We start from the raw sequence: 18985 nt of genomic DNA, 5'->3' as shown, positions 1-18985 counted from the left end.
CCATTCCTACAGCTCCTCATTTGTTTGTGGGCACACACGTGGGGTCAGAGGATAACTTCTGGAGCTCATTCTCTCCTTCCACTTTCCGGGCTTCAGGGATCAAATTGAGGTTGTCAGACTTGGCAGCAAGCCCCTTCACTCCCTGCGCCATCTTGCCTCCCTGACAACCTTTTCCTAACAAACCCACTAATGCTCGCTGAGTGTAGAGTGACTACATTTTTGCTAAGCTCCTGGTTAGAAGTCTGTCAGTGCGCTGTTGATGCAGGTATAGCTGCTGCCTGCACATGCAAGGTCCTGAGCTGCACCTATTATTACTGCAAGGGGGACTGAGTGAGAAAAGGGACATCAGCAGGGCAATTCTCAGGAGACGGCTGTGGCTTTAGAATGACTGTAGCACACCAAGACATCAGCACAGACTTTCTGAGGAGTCTGCAGTGGGATCCGCACACCGTCAGACTCCTTTTCTAAGGACCCACACTCAGAAGGGTCCTGTTCTCCTTGCTTTCAGCTTCTGGCTTTATTTTTTGGGTACATTGAAGAAGCGAGGTCTGATGTAGTCCTTATACATAGAATAGAGAACACCTGGAACAGAAAAACATTGCATATCAGTAGTGTCCACGAGACGCAGACGCTGACGCTTTCCCACATGCTTCTCTGAAACCAGCACACTTGCTATTGACACAGGTGTGCATGTGCACACACAGGGACATATTGACACAGGTGTGTATGTGTGCACACACACAGACATATTGACACAGGTGTGCATGTGCACACACACGGACATATTGACACAGGTGTGCATGTGCATACACAGGGACATATTGACACAGGTGTGCATGCACACACAGACATATTGACACAGGTGTGCATGCACACAGGGACATATTGACACAGGTGTGCATGCACACACAGGGACATATTGACACAGGTGTGCATGTGTGCACATACAAGGACATATTGACACAGGTGTGCATGTGCGCACACACACAGACATAAACTCATAAAGATGCAAATTCTATAATTTTTTAAAATTTAGAAACCAATATTGTTATGAACGTAGAGTGTTACATGCTCCCCAAGTTTACATTTTTGTTGTTTTTTGAGACGGTTTTTCCATGCTGTCCTGGAACCCAGTATATAGACCAGGCTGACTCTGAACTACAGAGATTCTCCTACCTCTGCCTCCTGAGTGTCAGGGTTAAAGGTATGGGCCACCGTGGCTGGCTCGGTAACACATGCCAGCAGGCCTAGCGCCTGGTAGGCAGAGGCAAGAGTAGCTCAGTGTCATCTTTGGCTGCACAGTGGTTGGAGGCCAGCCTAAGGTACATGAAATCCTGTCTCACAGAGGAACAAAACAAAGCACATCTTGGGAAATGCTTTGATCGGATGTTTGATCAGATTCAGGCATCTGAATTAACCAGTCACATGTTCAATATCTGCCTGTGCTTAGCAGGTCAAGGGAGTGGGTGGACTCGGAGTCAGGACAATCACTCTGGCTGCCCCATGGTAGTTTCCTAGGCTCGGTGCTGCTGCCAGCCGAGGCTAGATTGTCTGCGCTGGATGCCCTGCACTCTGCAGCCCGCCTGGCTGCAGCCCTTCCTTCTGCCCCTGCCTTCCACTCCCAGCAGGACAAACAAGAAGTGTCCCCATACATTAGCAGATTAGATTTTCCTGGGGGAACGCACTAGCTGTCGCTTCCTGAAAGCCTATAAGGGCAACCAAGCCACGAACCTTTGGAGGCTCCTCATATCTAAGCTGTGACACTTGGTAATAAGAGGACCAAACAGTAAGCACTCCGAGGCTTCGTGTTTGTCACTGATGCCACGTGGAGTAGCTGGATGCCACCACGGATGTAAGGACACACAGGGTGGACAGAAGGGTGGTGGACCGAAGGGTCCTCTCGAGGGGGTTCGCAGAGACCAAGTGCCCACTGAACCGTGACAGAGAGCTTTGTCGGTGACACTGAAGAGATGAAGACTGACAGCCGAGAGAGCATTGTGAGGAGATGGGAATGACTGACCCAGGTGGCGGCCAGGAGAGGAGCTTCGCTTTCGTGCACGCCTGTGACTGGCCAAGGCAGCTCTGCAAACAGAAGCTGTTGCCATTGAAGAGGAGTTTGTGGGTAGTGACAACCTTGGCCTCGTGGCGTTGGTGGATGGTCTGATAACAGTGAGGGCAGGTTTGGAGGTGGGGAGCTACAACTACAGCAGCTCTTCAGGTTTGGGACCCACGAAGAGAGGAGACTGAAGCAGAAACTGACCCTGTGGTATGGAGGCCACAGTGACCAGTGGCTCTCACAGCAGGAGAGGCAGCTGCAGCTGTGGCTAGAGGTTCTCACTGCAGGAAACAAAGCATGGCTGGAGAGGAGAGTGGGAAAGTAGCAGGGAACCCCCCTGAGTGACTCCGAGCTGGCCTTGCTGCTGCAAAGGCAGGCAATCCTCAAGGCCTGGCCTGGCCTAGGCCCTCTGCAGTCTGATGACAGTGCTGAGTAAATGTCTTTTAATGTGCCCCTCTAAGGTGTGAAGTTAGTGTACTCTGAAGCCTTCTTGCTACTCTCCTCCAGCAGTGAGAACTTTAGGGTCCTCATGGGGTTCTGCCAGACTTCATTGGAAATTTCGTTACGATTGCTTGGGTGAAATGTCTTGCCTCCAGAACTCTGGTGCAGTTGAACTGACAGGTCCTATTGTCGTGTTAGAAAGTTCGCCATTGAACAGGTCATGTAAGCATTGTCTGCTGGGCCAGGAGCACACACTTAATCCCTGTACCAGGAGGCCTGAAGCAGGAACATCTCAAGCTCTAGATAGCCTGGGGTACTTCCTAAGTACTAGCCTGGGCTATATAGTGTAGGACCCCAAAGCAAAGTAATTAAAGAGTTTTGGTACTACCTATGCAGTGACTGCGCTCCACAGGGCCATAGGAAGTTTATAATGTCCATAGAAAAAGAGGTCAATATATAAGGCCCATAGGAAAACAGCCAACCAGAGCCACTGTAGAAATCTTCTGCCCTGTGTATTCTATCTAGCTCATGTTTGAACATTCTAAATTATTCTTGCTTATCCTATCATGAGGATTGTTATTCTGAGTCTGGCCTGACTAAATAGCAATTTTGGGGTCCACCTTTGACTACCTAGAGATATTCTGTCTCAAGCAAACAAACCTCAGAAATGCATGCCAGGTATGGTGGGGCACAGCTGAAATCCCAGCCCTTGTGAGCCAGTGTCAGGAAGACCACCTGCACTGAAGGCCATCCAGGCTACACAGTGAGCTCACCACCACCCAAAGTGGTCCGTGCTACACAGTTTGATGTCAGTGTGACACAGCTAAAGTCATCTGACAGGAGGGAGCATCAATAGAAAAAAGCCTCTTTAAGATGAGGCTGTAGGCAAGTGTGGTTTTCTTAGTGATTGATGGGGGGGGGGGGGGCTGAAGGCGTAAGTTACAAACAATGCCACACCAATTCGGGGTTATGATTATTAGGGTGGTATTTATTTAAAGGGGAAAAAACTTACAGATCACTGTCCCAGGCAACAGCCCTCTACGCAACCAGGAAAGGAGTCTAGTCGCCAGCGGAGCAGGAAGTGAAGAGAGAGAGGAGAGGGAAGTGGCCGCTTTTTTAAAGGGAGAGAAACCACGCCCCAATGGGCTGGTACCTCAGCGGTGATAGGCTGGAGGAGTGGGAGGACCTCCCGCAACAGGGGCCCAGCCCATGGTGGGTGGTACCATCCCTGGGCTGTGGTCTTGGGTTCTATAGGAAAGCAGGCTGAGCAAGCCATGAGGAAGAAACCAGTAAGCAGCACCCTTCCATGGCCTCTGCATCAGCTCTGCCCCCAGGTTCCAGCCCAGCTTGAGTCCTGTCCTGATTTTCTTCAGTGGTGGACTGCAATGCGGAAGGGTAAGCCAGATCAACCCTTTAGTCCTCAGCTCCGCTCTTTGGCCATGGTGTTTTGTCACAGCAATAGAAACCCTAAGACATGCCCCTATCTTTTCTTGTAAGTCCTTTGCTCAGTGGGCAAAGCTTCATACCTGAAGTGGCTTCTCCTAAGTAAAGTGCTGAGTGACTACATCTGCTGATCAGATAGCTGGGAATGCATCCACTTCTGTGAGCAGAGCTGGGTGGGGTAGAGGCAGTGCTAGCACCTGCCCCTAGAGCAGTGGTTCTCAGCCTGTGAGTCGCGGCCCCCTGGGGGTCACGTAGCAGATTTCATTTACATTATGATTCAAAACAGTAGCAAAATTACAGTTATGAAGTAGCAATGAAAATAATTTTATGGTTGGGGGTCACCACAGCGTGAAGAACTGTGTTAGAAGGTTGAGAAACGCTGCCATAGGCTGTTACACAGAAAATCCCTGACTCAAAAAGCTAAAAAAGAAGCAAGGCTGTGTTGGTGCACGCCTTTAATCCCAGCACTCAGGAGGCAGAGGCAGGTGGATCTCTGTGAGTTAAAGGCCAGCCTGCTCTACAAGAGCTAGTTCCAGGACAGGCTCTAAAGCTACAGAGAAATCTTGTATTGAAAAACAACAACAACAACAAAATACCCCCTCCTTAAGGTCTTACCAGGTGAAAATAGTAAGAAACTAAGAAGCCTCGCCCCTATTAGCCTGTTTTCTTAAAGGTTTATTTTTATATGTACGAGTACCTGGAAATATGGAAGTACACACTGTGTATGCCTGATGCTGAATAAACTAGAAGAAGATTCCAGAACTCTCAGATCTCAGAACTGGAGTTACGAGTTGTTCTGAGCGACCGTGTGGGTGCTGGGAACTGCACCTGAGTCCTCTGAGAAACAGCCAGTGCTCTTAACTGCTTCATCTCTCCAGTGCCCAAGGCGAACCTTTTTATCTGCAGCATCATACTGTCTCAAGCCAATATCTATCTTCTACCAAGAATAAACAGAATAAGGAAAACAAAAGTGCACACATACACACAGATGCACGCACCTGTGCACACCTGTGGAGGACAGCTGGCCCCGAGAAACCTTACCTAGGGTCACGGCTCCCACAGCGCAGCCCTGGGCAGCGACCCGCACGTGGATGAGACGAAGGGACAGCTTCTCATCTCTTCTGGACTTCAACTTGTAGAGACCGTAGGACAGCACAGCCACAAAACCTGCCACCCCTGTGAATTTAAACCGTGAGTGGCTAAACAGGAGGCAAGTGCACAGGGCAGCTACCCGGAAGATGGGTAGTCATACTGCAGGCTGAGTGTCTCTCACCTAACACGCTCGGGGCCAGAAGCCAGGTTTGCGGGTGGTGTAGATTTTGGAATATCTGCATTGCACGCTACTTTGTGATGGACCTAGGTCTCAAAAGCAAACCTGTGTAAGCCTCACACACCTTTTCCACCTGGACTGGAGGGGTTTCCTAGATCTGCAGAGTACCTATGCTTTGATTCTGACTCCTCACGTGACAACAGGTGTGGAACCTTCCCCTCAAGGCATCATGGTGACTTGAGATTTTGAAGTATATTGAGATTTTGGATTTCAAATGCTCAACCTGTACCAAAGGGGACATTCAAAGGAGCTATAGCGGAGGACCTGCCTAGCATGGCTTGAAGCCTAAGATTGTCCCAAGCATGGCTTGAAGTTGGTGTGGCAGTCCATGTCTGTAATCAGGATGCCACTGTACAGGGAGTTTAAGGCTAGCCTGGGCTACATGAAACCCTGTGTGCTGGCTAGGTTTTTGTCATCCAGATGCAAGATGGAGTCATCTGGGAAGAGGAACCACTCTTGAGAAGATGCCTCCATCAGGGCGCCCGTAGGTCTAAGAAAGCAGGCTGAGAAAGTAAAGCAGATCAAGCCAGCGGGCAGCGTGACTTCGTTGGGATTGTCCCCGCCTCCAGTCCCTGCCTCAGCTTTCCTCCATAGCAGGCTGCAAGATGAGATGAACCAAACAGTTGTTTTTGCCGCTGTGTTGGTTTTGGTCATGATGTTTTATTTTATATGAATATATTTATGTACCACGTGTGTTCAGTACCCACAGAAGCCAGAAAATGAGACTGGATGCCCTAGGACTGCAGTTATAGATGGTTGTGAGCTACCATGTGGGTGCTGGGAATTGAACCTGGGTCCTTTTAACTGCTGAGCCATCTCTCCAGCCTCTAGACATGGTGTTTTATTACAGTAGTGGAAATTTTACTGAACAATAAACATACTCAAAAATATAGTTTTTAAGAATTTATTTAGAGAGAGAGGAAGAGAGATTGAAGGACTGAATCTGGGTGTATTTGGGAATCTGTTTTTATATTGTCTCTTGCTAGTGCACTGCAAATCTCAGGCTAGCCAGTCTGTTCTCCACCTCACATCTCATATTAGCTTGCCCTTCTTTCCTTCCTTCCTTCCTTCCTTCCTTTCTTCCATTCCCTCCCTTCCTTCCTTTCTTTCTTCCATTCCCTCCCTCCCTTCCTTCCTCCCTCCCTTCCTTCCTTCCTTCCTTTCTTTCTTCCATTCCCTCCCTCCCTTCCTTCCTCCCTCCCTTCCTTCCTCCCTTCCTTCCTTCCTTCCTTTCATTTTTTTCTTTAAGCTCAAGAGCAATTTTATTAGTGTTTAAAGGGAATACAAGGAAGACAAACTGTAAATCTCTTTTGTCTTACAGGGGCACTAGACACACGTGGCATGTATATACCTATGTATATACCTATGGAAACACTCATATACATAAAAAAAATTAAAAAAATAAATCCAAAAAAATGTTTAAGTAAAAATGTTTTTAAAAACATGGTGCTGTTCTACTTTGGGGTTCTCTGGTTCCCCTACTGATTCATGTGTCTCTCCATCAGCAGCCGCAGTGTCTGGGTCATCCAAGCCAGGAGGCAGAATGCTTCCTTCCACTTTATCTTAAACAAACAAACCCCAGAACAGAACACACTGCGCACACGTGTAGTGCAGGCACTTGGGAGGTTGAAGCAGGAGGATCAAGGAGTTAGAGGTCAGCCTGAGTGACACAGGGAGACTACCTCAAAAAACAAAAAGCCCAAAGTCTTGGTGTTAGAATATTTCCCTTTCGTGAGCAAGGCCTCTAGACTGGTCTCAAGCACTGAAAGATAAACGCTGTTTTAGCTGCTGGAGAATTAAGGCTCTAAGCTTGTCTTTTGTGAGTCTGTGTATGTGTGTATGTATACGTGCACCTGTGTGCATTGCATATAGTGGCCAGCAGACAGCCTAAGGTGTCATTCCTCATGTGCTATTCGCCCTGCTCTGAAACTCACCACGTAGGTCAGCCTGGCTGGGCACGGAGTCCTGCAGGTCTGCTGGCTCCACCTCCCCAGTGCTGGGATCCAAGTGAGCAGTCTCCATGCCCCTGGCCTTTTTATGTGGGTTCTAGAAGTCAAACTCAGGTCTGCATGCTTACAAGGCAAGCATTGTGGTCACAAAAACCTTGTTGGGATTGTAATGGGAATGACATTAAACCTCTGGATCTGTTTGGGGAGACCTCACCTCATTGCTATATTACAATATATAACTAATAGTAATTCATGAACACAGTAGGTAGTCTGTTTATTCGGGTCATTTGTGATTTATTTCATTGGAATTTTGCAATTGTCAGCACTCATGTGTTAAGTTTATACCTAAGTATTTTATTTATGATGTCTATAAATGGATTTCCCCTCTTAAACTATAGGGTCTGCGTGTGTGCTTACAGAATGCAGCCAGTTCTTATTGGGATAAGAAGTTATGGTTAATTATGTTGGCACAGGAGATCCTAGGGATAGGTAACATCCGCAGCCTTCACGGTCTCTTTGGTAGTGTGAAGAAAGAACCAGGGTAAACGATCACAGTGCTGTGTGTTTTATAGACTCATTAGTGAATGGGTTGAGGGAAATGACTAAAGTACAAGATGTATACACAGCAAAAGGCAAGCCAATAAGACAGCGACGACAGGGCCAGTGAGATGGTTGGTAGCTCGCAGACTGCTGTTGGGACCCAGTAGCCTGAACTGAGCTCCATCTCTGGATCCTACTTAAAGGTGGAAGAAAGCTGATGAAGTTATAGTTGTCTTATGACCGCCACACATGCCCTTCCAATCTCTCTCTCTCTCTCTCTCTCTCTCTCTCTCTCTCTCTCTCACACACACACACACACACACACACACACTTAGAATAAGACTTAAGGAGGGTGGAGAGACAGATGGCTCGGCAGTTAAAAACACGTGCTGCTCTCCAGAGGACCAGAGTCTGGTTCCTGTAGCCCAAGTCAGGCCTGAAACTTCAGCTCCAGGGTATCTGACACCTCTCTGGTCTCCTGCACCTGCAGGTCACATGTGGGTGCATGCACGCACACACACACACACTTATATACAGACATATACACACATTCACATACACAGTCACATACACACATACAATTTTTTAACTCCATGGGTGGTGGTGGTGGCACATGCCTTTAACCCCAGGCAAAAGCAAGCAGATAGATGATCTTCCTAGCTGTCCTGGAACTAGCTCTTATAGACCAGGCTGGCCTTGAACGCACAGAGACTCTCCTCGCTCTCCCTCCTGAGTGCTGGGATTAAAGGCATGTGCCACCACCACCCGGCTCTAAAAAATTACGATGATCTTAAACTGCTCATGCCTCCTAATGTAGAAATTTCACTTGTGGAATATTTTCCAAGAAAATAGCAAAAGTACAGAATATGACACAAAAATACTCATAATTATATCTGAGAAAAATTAAAAGCCCTAAATTGCCTGAACTATAGTGGTATATTGTGTTTTTATAAATAAAGCTTGCTTGAAGGTCAGGGCAAAGCAGCCGTACTAGTCAGCCAAACAGGCCAGGCAATGGCGGCACACACCTGTAATCTCAGCAGCTACACTAGTTAGCCATAGAGGCCAGGTGGTGGTGGAGGTGCACACCTGTAATCAGCACTAGAGAGGAATACAAGACGGGAGGAGACAGCTCTCAGTCTCTATTTCTGGAGGCAGGATCACCCACTTTTGGTCTGAGGTAGTGGTAAGAGTCAGTGGCTGGCTGCTTTGCTTTTCTGATCTTCAGGTTGAACCCTAATATCTGTGTCTGTTTTTTTTTATTATTTGTGTTACACTGAGCAGAAGAGAAAATGTACACTTACAAACTGTTATAAGAAGAGATCTCTGTGTGTTCGAATCTAGCCTGGTCTACATAGGGAGTTCCAGGTTAGCTAAGGCTACGTAGGGAAGTCCTGTCTTAAAAAATAAGAAAAATCATAGATTTATTTTCATTTATCTCACAGTGCTTCAAATTGGACCCCAGGGCCTACGTGTTGGAGGCAAGCATTCTAGTTCTGGGTCCCATCCCAATAAATCATATTTGATGGAAGTGATTTCAGATAATCAATAGGAGTATTTTGTAATACTCTGTATCTGTATGACACAGTCCATCCTGTGGCAAAATATCCTGTAACTATTGTTAAAATTACAAAAGCTAAATGAAACTTCAACAAGACATACAAACTTTATCCTTATTTGTTTCCTAGCTAAAACCCGGCTCTTCCCTTGATCAAGTCCAGTTCTGTCCTCACTAAAAGGTTCTGTCCCTTTGGGAGATCTAAGTCAGCGCCGTTCTGTTCCCAGTGTCTGTGGTCTGCAGGTAATTGAGTTTAGCCGGGAGCTTTCATCTTTGTGCATTAGACACACTGTTCCCGCAGAACACTGCCTTAATGTGTAACAGACGCGGGGGTTAATTTGTCATTACCAGGATCTAAGGGGCTTGTTTTTCCTTCTGTTGTCTCCCTCTTTTGAGGCAGGGTCTTTCGTGGCTCACGCTGGTCTTGGTCTTACTCTGTAGTGATGTTGACCTTGGAATTCAGAGTGCTGGACTTAGAGTGATCTGCCAACCTGCACTCATCCGTAAGACTTGAACCTAGCACTGTGAACAAGCTAGGCCAACTCCACCAACTGAGCTACATCCCAGCCCCCTAGGAGTAAAGTTCTCAATCATACTTGACGGCGATGTGGGGAAAACCTGTAGCAGCAAACGCCAAGACTTCCAAGTGATGCGCAGAACAGAGACAGGCGGTTCTAGCCGACCCTCAGGATGATGAACTGTTGCTCCGGTCCTCAGTCAGAAACGTGGGTCAATTCAGGGTGTTCTGTTTGAGTCCAGGTGAACTAATAATTTTAGATGAACCTCTAGGGGCTGACAAAATGACCCAGCAGGCAAGGGTGCTTGCTTCCAAGCCTGATGTTCTAGGTTTGACCCCTGGAGCCCACATAGCCGAAGAAGAGAACCAGTTCCCAAAAGTTGTCCTTTGACATGTGTGTGACAGCCCCCCCCCCCAATAAAAGAGTAAATTTAAAAACATTAGATAGGCCTGGGATGAAGTGTGTAAAACTCAATAAAAGGATAGCTAAGATCCACTGGGGTGTGAACTAGAAAGTATCCCCCAAGCTCAGCCCATGCTGCCCTGAGGGGCACGCTTCGGAGAATCAGAATGCACGCACACGGGCAGAGTCACCCCAGAGAGGATGAGCTCCTTCTCATCGTGGTTTTCCCAGGACCGTCACGGCAGGTACTTACCCACAGGGACGAACGGGGAGTCTCTCGATTTCCTGAGGAGACGGGACAGCTGGCCTTCATCCTCAGCTGCTGGCCACTCGTCTGAAGGCATACTTCTCTCTAGGGACAGCAGGGACCTGTGTGGTTGCTGTCAGCATCCCAAGAACCTGTTTCCCGCTGCTACGCTGCTCAGAGCCTGTCTGCTCACCAGAAACAGGCAGCTGTCCTTCTCTCCACCTCACTTTTCACTGCAACTGAATCCCAAACGGCGGCGGGGGCAGGGGTATTGCAATAAATGTGGAGAGAGAACCTGGCGGGCAGAGTCCTTGAATACAACACCTCGGTCCCCATCCAGTCCCCTTTCCCAGTATGACATTTGAAGTCATCTGGGACCTCAGGACGTCTCCCCAGATACCAAGACCACAGGCTTTCTCTTAGAATGACGTCGCCAGCACAGCCAAAACTAGACTTCTGATGTGCAGGTGATGGGGGTGAAAGGCTTCTGGGCTCCAGAGGATAGGGCTACCGCTCTGCACGATGCACAGTGTGCGGACTACTGCTCAGATATCTACTGAGCACCCCTAGCACCAGGCCAGGCAGCGAGAAGTGACTGTCCTCATCTGCCAGGGGTTAATGAAGACTCAGAGACAACTGAATTGCAACAGACTGAGTGGTCCAGCCTGGTGTGTGCACAGCCCACCTTTTCATGTGAACACACACACAGCGCATGGTATTCCAGCCTGGTGTGTGCACAGCCCACCTTTACATGTGAACACACACACAGCGCATGGTATTCCAGCCTGGTACACGTGCAGCCCACCTTTACATGTGAACACACACACAGCACATGATATTCAAACACAGTAGTCCACTTTATGGATGAAATTTCAACAGAAAATCAAAACCAGCGAGAGGCACCATACCTGCACGTGCTGGAGCCCAGCCGCACTGCTTGCTGACTCCTGCAGGGCCTGAGCAGCACAGGTGTAAGGCTGCCACAGATCCCTGTGATTTCCAGCTAATTGATGATCACAGGAAAACAGACAACCCTGAGGGAGTGGCCAGCTGGCATTGGCTGAGGTCTCCCACCCTCCTGCTAAAGACCCAGAAGCAGCAGCAGCTGCCACGAATGTCAGGCTTTGGAAGATTCTAGGTTTCATTTGCTTTTCCAGACAGGGTCTAATGGTATAGATAGTCCTGGCTGCCCTGGAACTCGCTCTGCTTCTGCCTCCTGAGTACTGGGATTAAGATTGTGCGCTGCCACACCTGGTTAGAAGAAAGTCTGACTGTTCAGGAGGTTCCTGGGACCTCTGTGACTGTGACTCTTTTAGATATCCCTGCCCAGGACTGAAGGGAAGGAAAGTGCGGGGTGCCATCAGGGAAATGCTGTCCAAATCCAAGATCCAGTTTATCGCTTAGGAATCTGGCACAGTTCTGACCCTGGGCTGGATGGAAGGACACAGCAGATAGGAACAAAAGAGCACTAGCACAGAACAGCTGGGGCTTGCAGCTCAGCTGAGGTGCGCCTGCCTCGCATACATGAAGCCCTAGATCCAAAGCCAAGCACAAAATAAAACAGCAGCTCACGGAAACATGAATGATAGGAGCAAAAAAAAAATGTCTTCCGATGACCAAAAATCAGATGGACAGCAGATGAAGATGAAGCCAATTATCCTGACTCCAAGGGTTCTAGAAGCCCCTTTGCTTCAGTAGAGGCACCTGCAGGAGGCATCCCACCTGCAGCCTGCAACAGCCTTTAAAAAGGATGGCTGCCTCTCGGCCAATCCAGAGGCGGGGTGGGAAGCAGCGCAGGCCCTGACTACCGGCCAGAAGATAACTTGCGTCCTAGGCCGTGAGCATGCACCCTGTCCTGGCTTCTGTTGTGCCGTGACACTCTTGAGTCTGCAGAGATCTCCCCATCCTGCCTGCACCTTATTCAAGCTCCAGTTCCACCCATCTCAGCGTGAAGGCCTTCGACCAAGCAGAGTTCACGTGTTTTTTTTTTTTCCCTTACGTCTTTTAACCGGAACTCTGGCATGTGTTCCCTCGCTCTCTCTTCTTCTCCTCTGGTAAGTTGCAGACTGTTTCCCCTCGCTATGCTCTTTGGGTGCATTTGGGGCATTCTCTTGCAATAGAAGAAACTCACATTTTGTCACCTGTCTAGAAAAAAAAAAAGAAGGGAGGCTGGGTGGTGGCGCATGCCTTTAGACCCAGCACTTGGGAGGCAGAGGCAGGCAGATCTGAGTTCAAGGCCAGCCTGGTCTACAAGAGCTAACTCCAGGACAGCTAAGACTGTTACACAGAAAAACCTGTCTAAGAAAACAAAACTAAAAAAATGGCTTGCACTTTTTACTGCATATCTCTGACCTTCGGGGGGGGGGGGAGGAGCACACCTGTAGAGGATTGAGGACAACCTGTAGGAACTGGGGCCACTTCCACCATGGGGATCCCAGGACTCGAACTCAGTCAAAAGGCTTGGCAGCAAGCACTTTACTGGTTGTACCAGTCCACGTGGAGTTTTCTCTAGGATCCAGTCATGTGGCTTGTCATGTCCGTGTGACGGACAGAATGCCTTAGCTGACTTGACCTTTCATGACCCTGATATTTTACCAGTGCAGTCTTTTCCCTTCACAGTTCTGTGAAGCAAAGCCGTGGCCTAGAGCCCGCAACCATCCCAGCCTCCAAGCTGGTTATTTTGTAGGATTCGAGCGTGGTTGCCCTGTTTTCTCCTTAGGCTAAGATCAAGCATTTTGGGCAGACTGTCTGTGCTGTGTTGTGTGATGCCAAGAGACACCACCTGAAAACCATTCTCCCATCCAGGTCTGTGCTCTTAGCTGTTCACTGCCCTGCTGGGGGTGGCGGTGGGGCTAACCTGTAACATCTGCCAACCTCTATGGTGTAAATAGGCCAATTTCAAGCTAGTGTCCGTGACCGTGTAACTTGTAGAGAAGTGTTTCTCTCTCCTCTGCTGGTGTTGAAACAGGGTAGAAAGACAGGAAAAGAGAAAGGGACTCACCCCGGAGCCAAAGTCTCTTGCCAGCTGAGAATCCAGAGGCCCAGGACTTAAAGCTTGCTAGGAGGCTGGTCCACACAGAGACACTATTTTTACAGAGGCGGTTTCACGTGAGAGAGTTAAATGTCAGTGATGCACGTGTAACCCGATCATGGAAGACCTTTGAGCGTGGCCTTGCCCTTTTCCCAGGTGCAAACCAGGTATCTTCTGGGAATTACAAGCAAAACTTTATAGAGTTTTGTTTACAATAAAACACCTTGTAGTCTCACGTAAGTTCCTCGGGAACACTTGAGCGGCGGCTCCAGGGCCCACGGAAGGACATGTGGTCCCTGTTGCCCCCGCCTCTCTCTCTCTCTCACACCCAGGTATGACTTATTCTTCCCTGCTAGCTTCTCTCAACTTACAGGTGTAAATCTGTTAGCAGTCTCGAACCCAGCTCTGCTCTATCCTGGCTCTTCACAGAAATTTTTTGGGGCAAACTTAATGGAGGTTTTGCCTTAGTGCCGGGCTGCCTAGTGTACACAGTAAGTTTCAGGCCAGCCTGGGATACACAGGGAGACCTTGTCTCAGAAATAAATACATAAATACAAGTTTTTAATACACGGAGAGAAGCGAGTGAGGAAGGGTGGGAGCGAGGGAGGAGGTGAGCGGAGAAGGTGCAGCGGCTTGCGGGAGGCTCAGCCCCCAGGTGTCACACAGAGGTTTCAGAAAGGCTTCCGGAGTGTTTAGGAGTGTTAGAAAACAGATGAGGAACACCCCAGACAGGGAACGCAGATTTGTAGGAAGACAGTGTGGGGGGCCACGATGGGAGCAGAAGCTAAGGAATGGTCTGTGGCGGTCAGAGCTGTGCCCCAGCCCCACAGTGTCGGAGCCTGCCTTTCCATCTCAACGCTTTTATTTGGGGGCTGAGAGCTGAATTCAGGGGCTTTGTGTCCCATCATTGCTGTGTCCTCTTTGCCTGTGCATTGTGTGCGACTCTGGACCTTAGAGCCCTGTGTGTTCTAGACAAGTGTTCTACCGCTGAGCTACATCCCTAGCCCTGACTCTGTATTTTATTTAATTTTTAATTAACCTTCTATTACATTCATTTTGTGTGTGAGAGTTTTAAATGTATAATATCTGTGCAGCAATGGCAGTAGGAAAAGCACATCACATTTCCCAGGACCAGAGTTTCGGATGGTTGGGAGCTGTCATGTAGGTGCTAGAAATTGAACCCTGGTCGTCTGCAAGAGCGAGAGCTATAAAGTGCTGAGCCTTCTCTCCAACCCATCACACACGGGTGTGTAGGTGAGAGGTGAACTTGTAGGAACTGGTTTTGGCAGCAAGCCTTCTCACGGGCCCAAGCTTTGCTCTTATTTATCTGGTTTTTCAAAGCGGTTTGTCTGTGAAGCCCTGGCTGTCCTCCGCCTCACTTTGTAGACCACGGTAGCCTTGAACTTGGAGATTCACCAGCCTCTGCCTCCCAAGTGCTGGTATTAAAGGTGTGCGCCACCACTGCCCAGGAAGCTTTGCATTTTAAATAGAGGATTTTGAACTCTGATCTGAAAGCCATGAGTCGCCAAGGAGGGATTTCAGACAGGGTGTAGTGCAGGCCAGGTGCGGAGGGTCAAGCTGGGGTCAAGTCGGCACAGGTAGAGCAGTGGGCGCAGAAACAGTGGTGGGAAGCAAGGAGGGAGTTCTAAGATGAGATCGTGGTTTCAGCTCAAGTGGCAGTGACAGAAGCCATGTTACCAGATAAAAACCACAGAGGAGCAGACTGGGGTAAAGAAAGGCCCTGGTTTGGATCTGCAGATGTGAATGGCTACAGGCCAGGAAGGGAGGGCACTAAGAAAGACAGTGATTGGCTCCCATGCTGATGCCCCTGGGGGGAGAGGAGCACTAGGGTAGGTTGTTCCATAAGGCCTGAGCGGCTACAGGTAGAGTTCTAAGCTGGGAACGATAAGACAAAGGGGCTTTAGGAAAGGGGACTTCAGAGTTTAACGCCTTCCATTGGAAGGTGATGACATGATGCTTACTCGGACGCTTGGCCGTGTTTTCGTCCTGGAATGGTGTTTATTGTAGGAACATCTTTCTCTAGGCACTGAGGGTCGAATTCAGGCTTCTTGCACACTAGACAAGCATGGTGCTGGGAAGCAGCCTCTCTGCCCTGCAGAATTATTTTTAATTTTCTGTGTAAGGCTGTTTTGCATGCATTTGGTGTGCATGCAGTTCCCATGGGGGCCAACAGAGGGCGGCAGAGCCCCTGGAACTGGAGCTACCAATGGCCGTGAGCTGCCAAGTGGGAGCTGGGAACTGAACCTGTGTTCTCTGGAAGAGCAACCAGTGCTCTTAACTGCTGAGCCATCTCTCCCGCCCCTTGCTTGTTGCTGTTTAAAGGGAAGATCTACGTTTCTTTTTTCCCCCTCAGATTCTCAAGGTTATCCATGTTCTCCACAAAGCTAAGGGTTGGAACCAGCTTTTCCCAGTTTGGCTTGACTCCTCCCTTTTCCTATGTACTTGTCCTCCGGGTGTGAACACCTAACCAAATATTTATTTTTAGAATTTTCTGAGGAGTCTAGAATACTCGAAATCCTAGCCAGAGTATGAAAAGATAAAGGCAGCACAGAAAACTGAATTGACAGTTTATCAGTCAACATATTAATCTTTTTGAGACAGGGTCTTCTAGACAGCCCTGGCTGTCCTGACACTCACTCTGTAGACTAGGCTAGCCTCTGCTTCCCTTGGAAATGATGTTCATTTGATGCTGGGATTAAAGGCGTGTGACAATGTCTGGCATCTCGCCAGTTTATTCGTAATTTGATTTCTCCAACATTTCCTCCCACTTAAACCGCTTAGGGTGATGGGTTATAGCACCTAATCTGTGTTTTGGAGAATCTGTCATTGGGACTGGAGAGAAGGCTCAGTGGCTAAGAGCACTTGCAGAGGACCCGGTTTGTTTCCCGGCACCCATGTGGAGGCTCACAACCATCCATGACTCCAGTTCCCCTGGGTCCAATGTCCTCTTCTGACATCCGCAGACATCAGGGATACACGTGGTGCACAGATGCAGGCAAAACACTCATGCACAAAGAATATCTTTTAAAAACACTGATACTACATATTAAACCCTAGATCTTGTGTGTTGAATGCCATACTAGCACATACATGTATTCACAATTGCTACATTTCAATGAAAAGATAAAAAAACATATTTAAGAAGAAAATAAGTACTCCACTAATTAAAAAAAAAACTGAATCTTGCCGGGTGGCACACGCCTTTAATCCCAGTACTTGGGAGGCAGAGGCAGGCAGATCTGAGTTCGTGGCCAACCTGGTCTATAAGAGCTAGTTCTAGGACAGGCTCCAAAACTACAGAGAAACCCTGTATCAAAAACCAAAAAAAACGAAAAAAAGAAAAACAAGAAAAACAAGAACCAAAACTCAAATCCTGAATCTTCAGAAAATGCTGTAGTGCATAACTCATGTTTGGATTCCTAAACTGCATTTTAAAAAAAATCTTTTCTGGTAGGAAGGCCAACATCATTCCGCTCCTCAGATGTGCCTGAGGAGTGCGGCTGCGCCCAGAGTGAGCCAGGAGCCGCCACAGGCTCAGCGCTAACACGCCTAGAGTTTATGTTGTGTTCTTGGCGCCCTCTCCGTCTGGCTCTCCTCCTCTAATGCAGATGTAAGGTCCTGAGAGCCAGCAAGGGCACACATGCCTTTAATCCCAGCACTTGGGAGGCAGAAGCAGGCAGATCTGAGTTCAAGGCCAGCCTGGTCTATAAAGCAAGTTCCAGGACAACTAGGGCTGCATAGAGAAACTCTGTCTTGAAAATAAACAAAATACCAGTAAGAGATAGCAATTGGATTTAGGTTTAAGTGTTGGTCCCCTCACCCCTGCACCCACAAAGCTGGGTAAAGTGTTGAAGAATCTCTTGACAGTTGGCCCTAAATGCTGAGATAAGTAGCTTAGGTTCAGTTTTATGACAGATGGGTAGGTAGCTTCATAACCTGAGTGCAGGAGCAGTTAAGTGAAGCTGTTCTGCGAGAGCCTTGGCAATGGTGCACATGTGCGAGCCAAATGACCTGCATCCCAGGCCCCACAAGGTGGCAAGACAAAGCCAGTTCTCTAGTGCTGTCCCCTGACCTCCACAAGCACCTCAGCAGCTGTGGGCCCTGCACAGGCGCAGGAAAGTAAAAGCAATGGGTTTTAGGCCAGCCAGGGCGGCTTCAAAATGGTAACCAAGAAATAATTAAATGAAACTGTTCCCGGAACTGATGTGTGGGACACTGGTGTGAGCATGGCAGGTCCTGAGTCTGTTTCCTAGGGAGCTGACCGAGCATTTTCAGGCTTACGAGGCTGGCTTGGGTCAGAGACTGCAGTGACAACACTTGTTTGTATCTCCCAAGGGGCTGTTTAATGAGCTGGTTCTCCTTGACTGTCGTAGGTAAAAGCCGAGTGTCTGCTGCCCCATGGCCTGCCCAGCTGTTCAATAGCAGTTGTTAAAATGGAGTCCTCTTTAAATTCCCAAGGAAAGCTTTGCATAATTACTGGGTTTCTCCACCTGGGTTTGGTGTCATCTGAAGCTTTGTTTTCCTCTCTTCTCTCACAAACCCTTTAGGAGAGGCCAGCCCAGCAGCCACCCTGTCCCCCAGAGCCCTGATCTGCCCTGCTGCTCTCTGCAGTGGGGAGTGGGCCACAGCCGCCACTTTTGCCCTCCCCCTTGGCTCCCAGCACACGGACATGTCATCTGCCTCCCAGTCACAGAGCAAATGGTCTCATGTTATATTTCACATGATGGTTTTTGGGGATCCTGGCTTTATTTCCCCTAGCAAATACAAGTAGGTTGCTGTGGGGTTCACTGCCAGGCAGCAGCTGGTCGTTTCACGTCCTGTGCCAGGTGTTGCTGCATTCCTGCTTCTGCCTACGTGCAGGAGTGCACAGCTCACTGCACACCCCCCAAGGAGCTCTGCCAGCCCCATTGGCCTCCCACGGGGTGTCTGTAGGCTGAATTTATTGTCGTGCTACCTTAGAATCTTCAGTTAGCATTTCTATTGCTACAACCAAAAACCATGACAGGAAGCAAGCTGGGAAGGAAAGGGTTGATTTGCTTTATATTTTCACATTGCTGTTCCTCACCAAAGGAAGTGAGGGCAGGAACTCAAGCAAGGTAGGAACCAGGCCATGGAAGAGAGCTGCTTGCTGACTTGCTGCCCGGGCCTTGCTCAGCCTTCTTTCTTATAAAACCCAGAACTACCAACCCAGGGATGACACCACCCATTATGGGGCTGGACCCTCCTCCATTGATCACTAGATGAGAAAATGACTTGCACCTGGGTCTCATGGAGACATTTCCTCCACTGAGGCTCCTTCCTCTCTGGCTCTAGTGTGTGTCAAGTTGACGCACGAAACTGGTCAGTACAATGTGGTGTCACTGGAGGTGTTTCACTGTGTGCGCATCAGAAGTACAGATAAAGGGGTCCAGTGACCTCAGGTCCACTTTCCAATGGACTGACATGATTT

The 18985-nt window shown here is 48.7% G+C and overlaps 1 protein-coding gene across 1 annotated transcript; it reads right to left on the bottom strand.

Annotated features, from left to right (window-relative positions):
- Positions 1-517: 517 nt before the first annotated feature.
- Positions 518-10581, bottom strand: LOC121455453 (HIG1 domain family member 1C). Its single transcript, XM_041663129.1, has 3 exons — positions 10491-10581; positions 4982-5116; positions 518-582 (listed from the first exon to the last, which is right to left on the bottom strand). Exons 1-3 carry the CDS (start codon positions 10579-10581, stop codon positions 518-520), a joined length of 291 nt encoding a protein of 96 aa, XP_041519063.1.
- Between the last annotated feature and the right edge of the window lie 8404 nt (positions 10582-18985).

This window comes from Microtus oregoni, unplaced genomic scaffold (assembly GCF_018167655.1).
Source record: "Microtus oregoni isolate MIOR12 unplaced genomic scaffold, Mior012 000001F_ref0000356, whole genome shotgun sequence".
In the NCBI taxonomy this organism is placed as follows: Eukaryota; Metazoa; Chordata; class Mammalia; order Rodentia; family Cricetidae; genus Microtus; species Microtus oregoni.
Note: the sequence above shows the minus strand (reverse complement) of the source record. Positions and strands in the feature narration are given on the sequence as shown.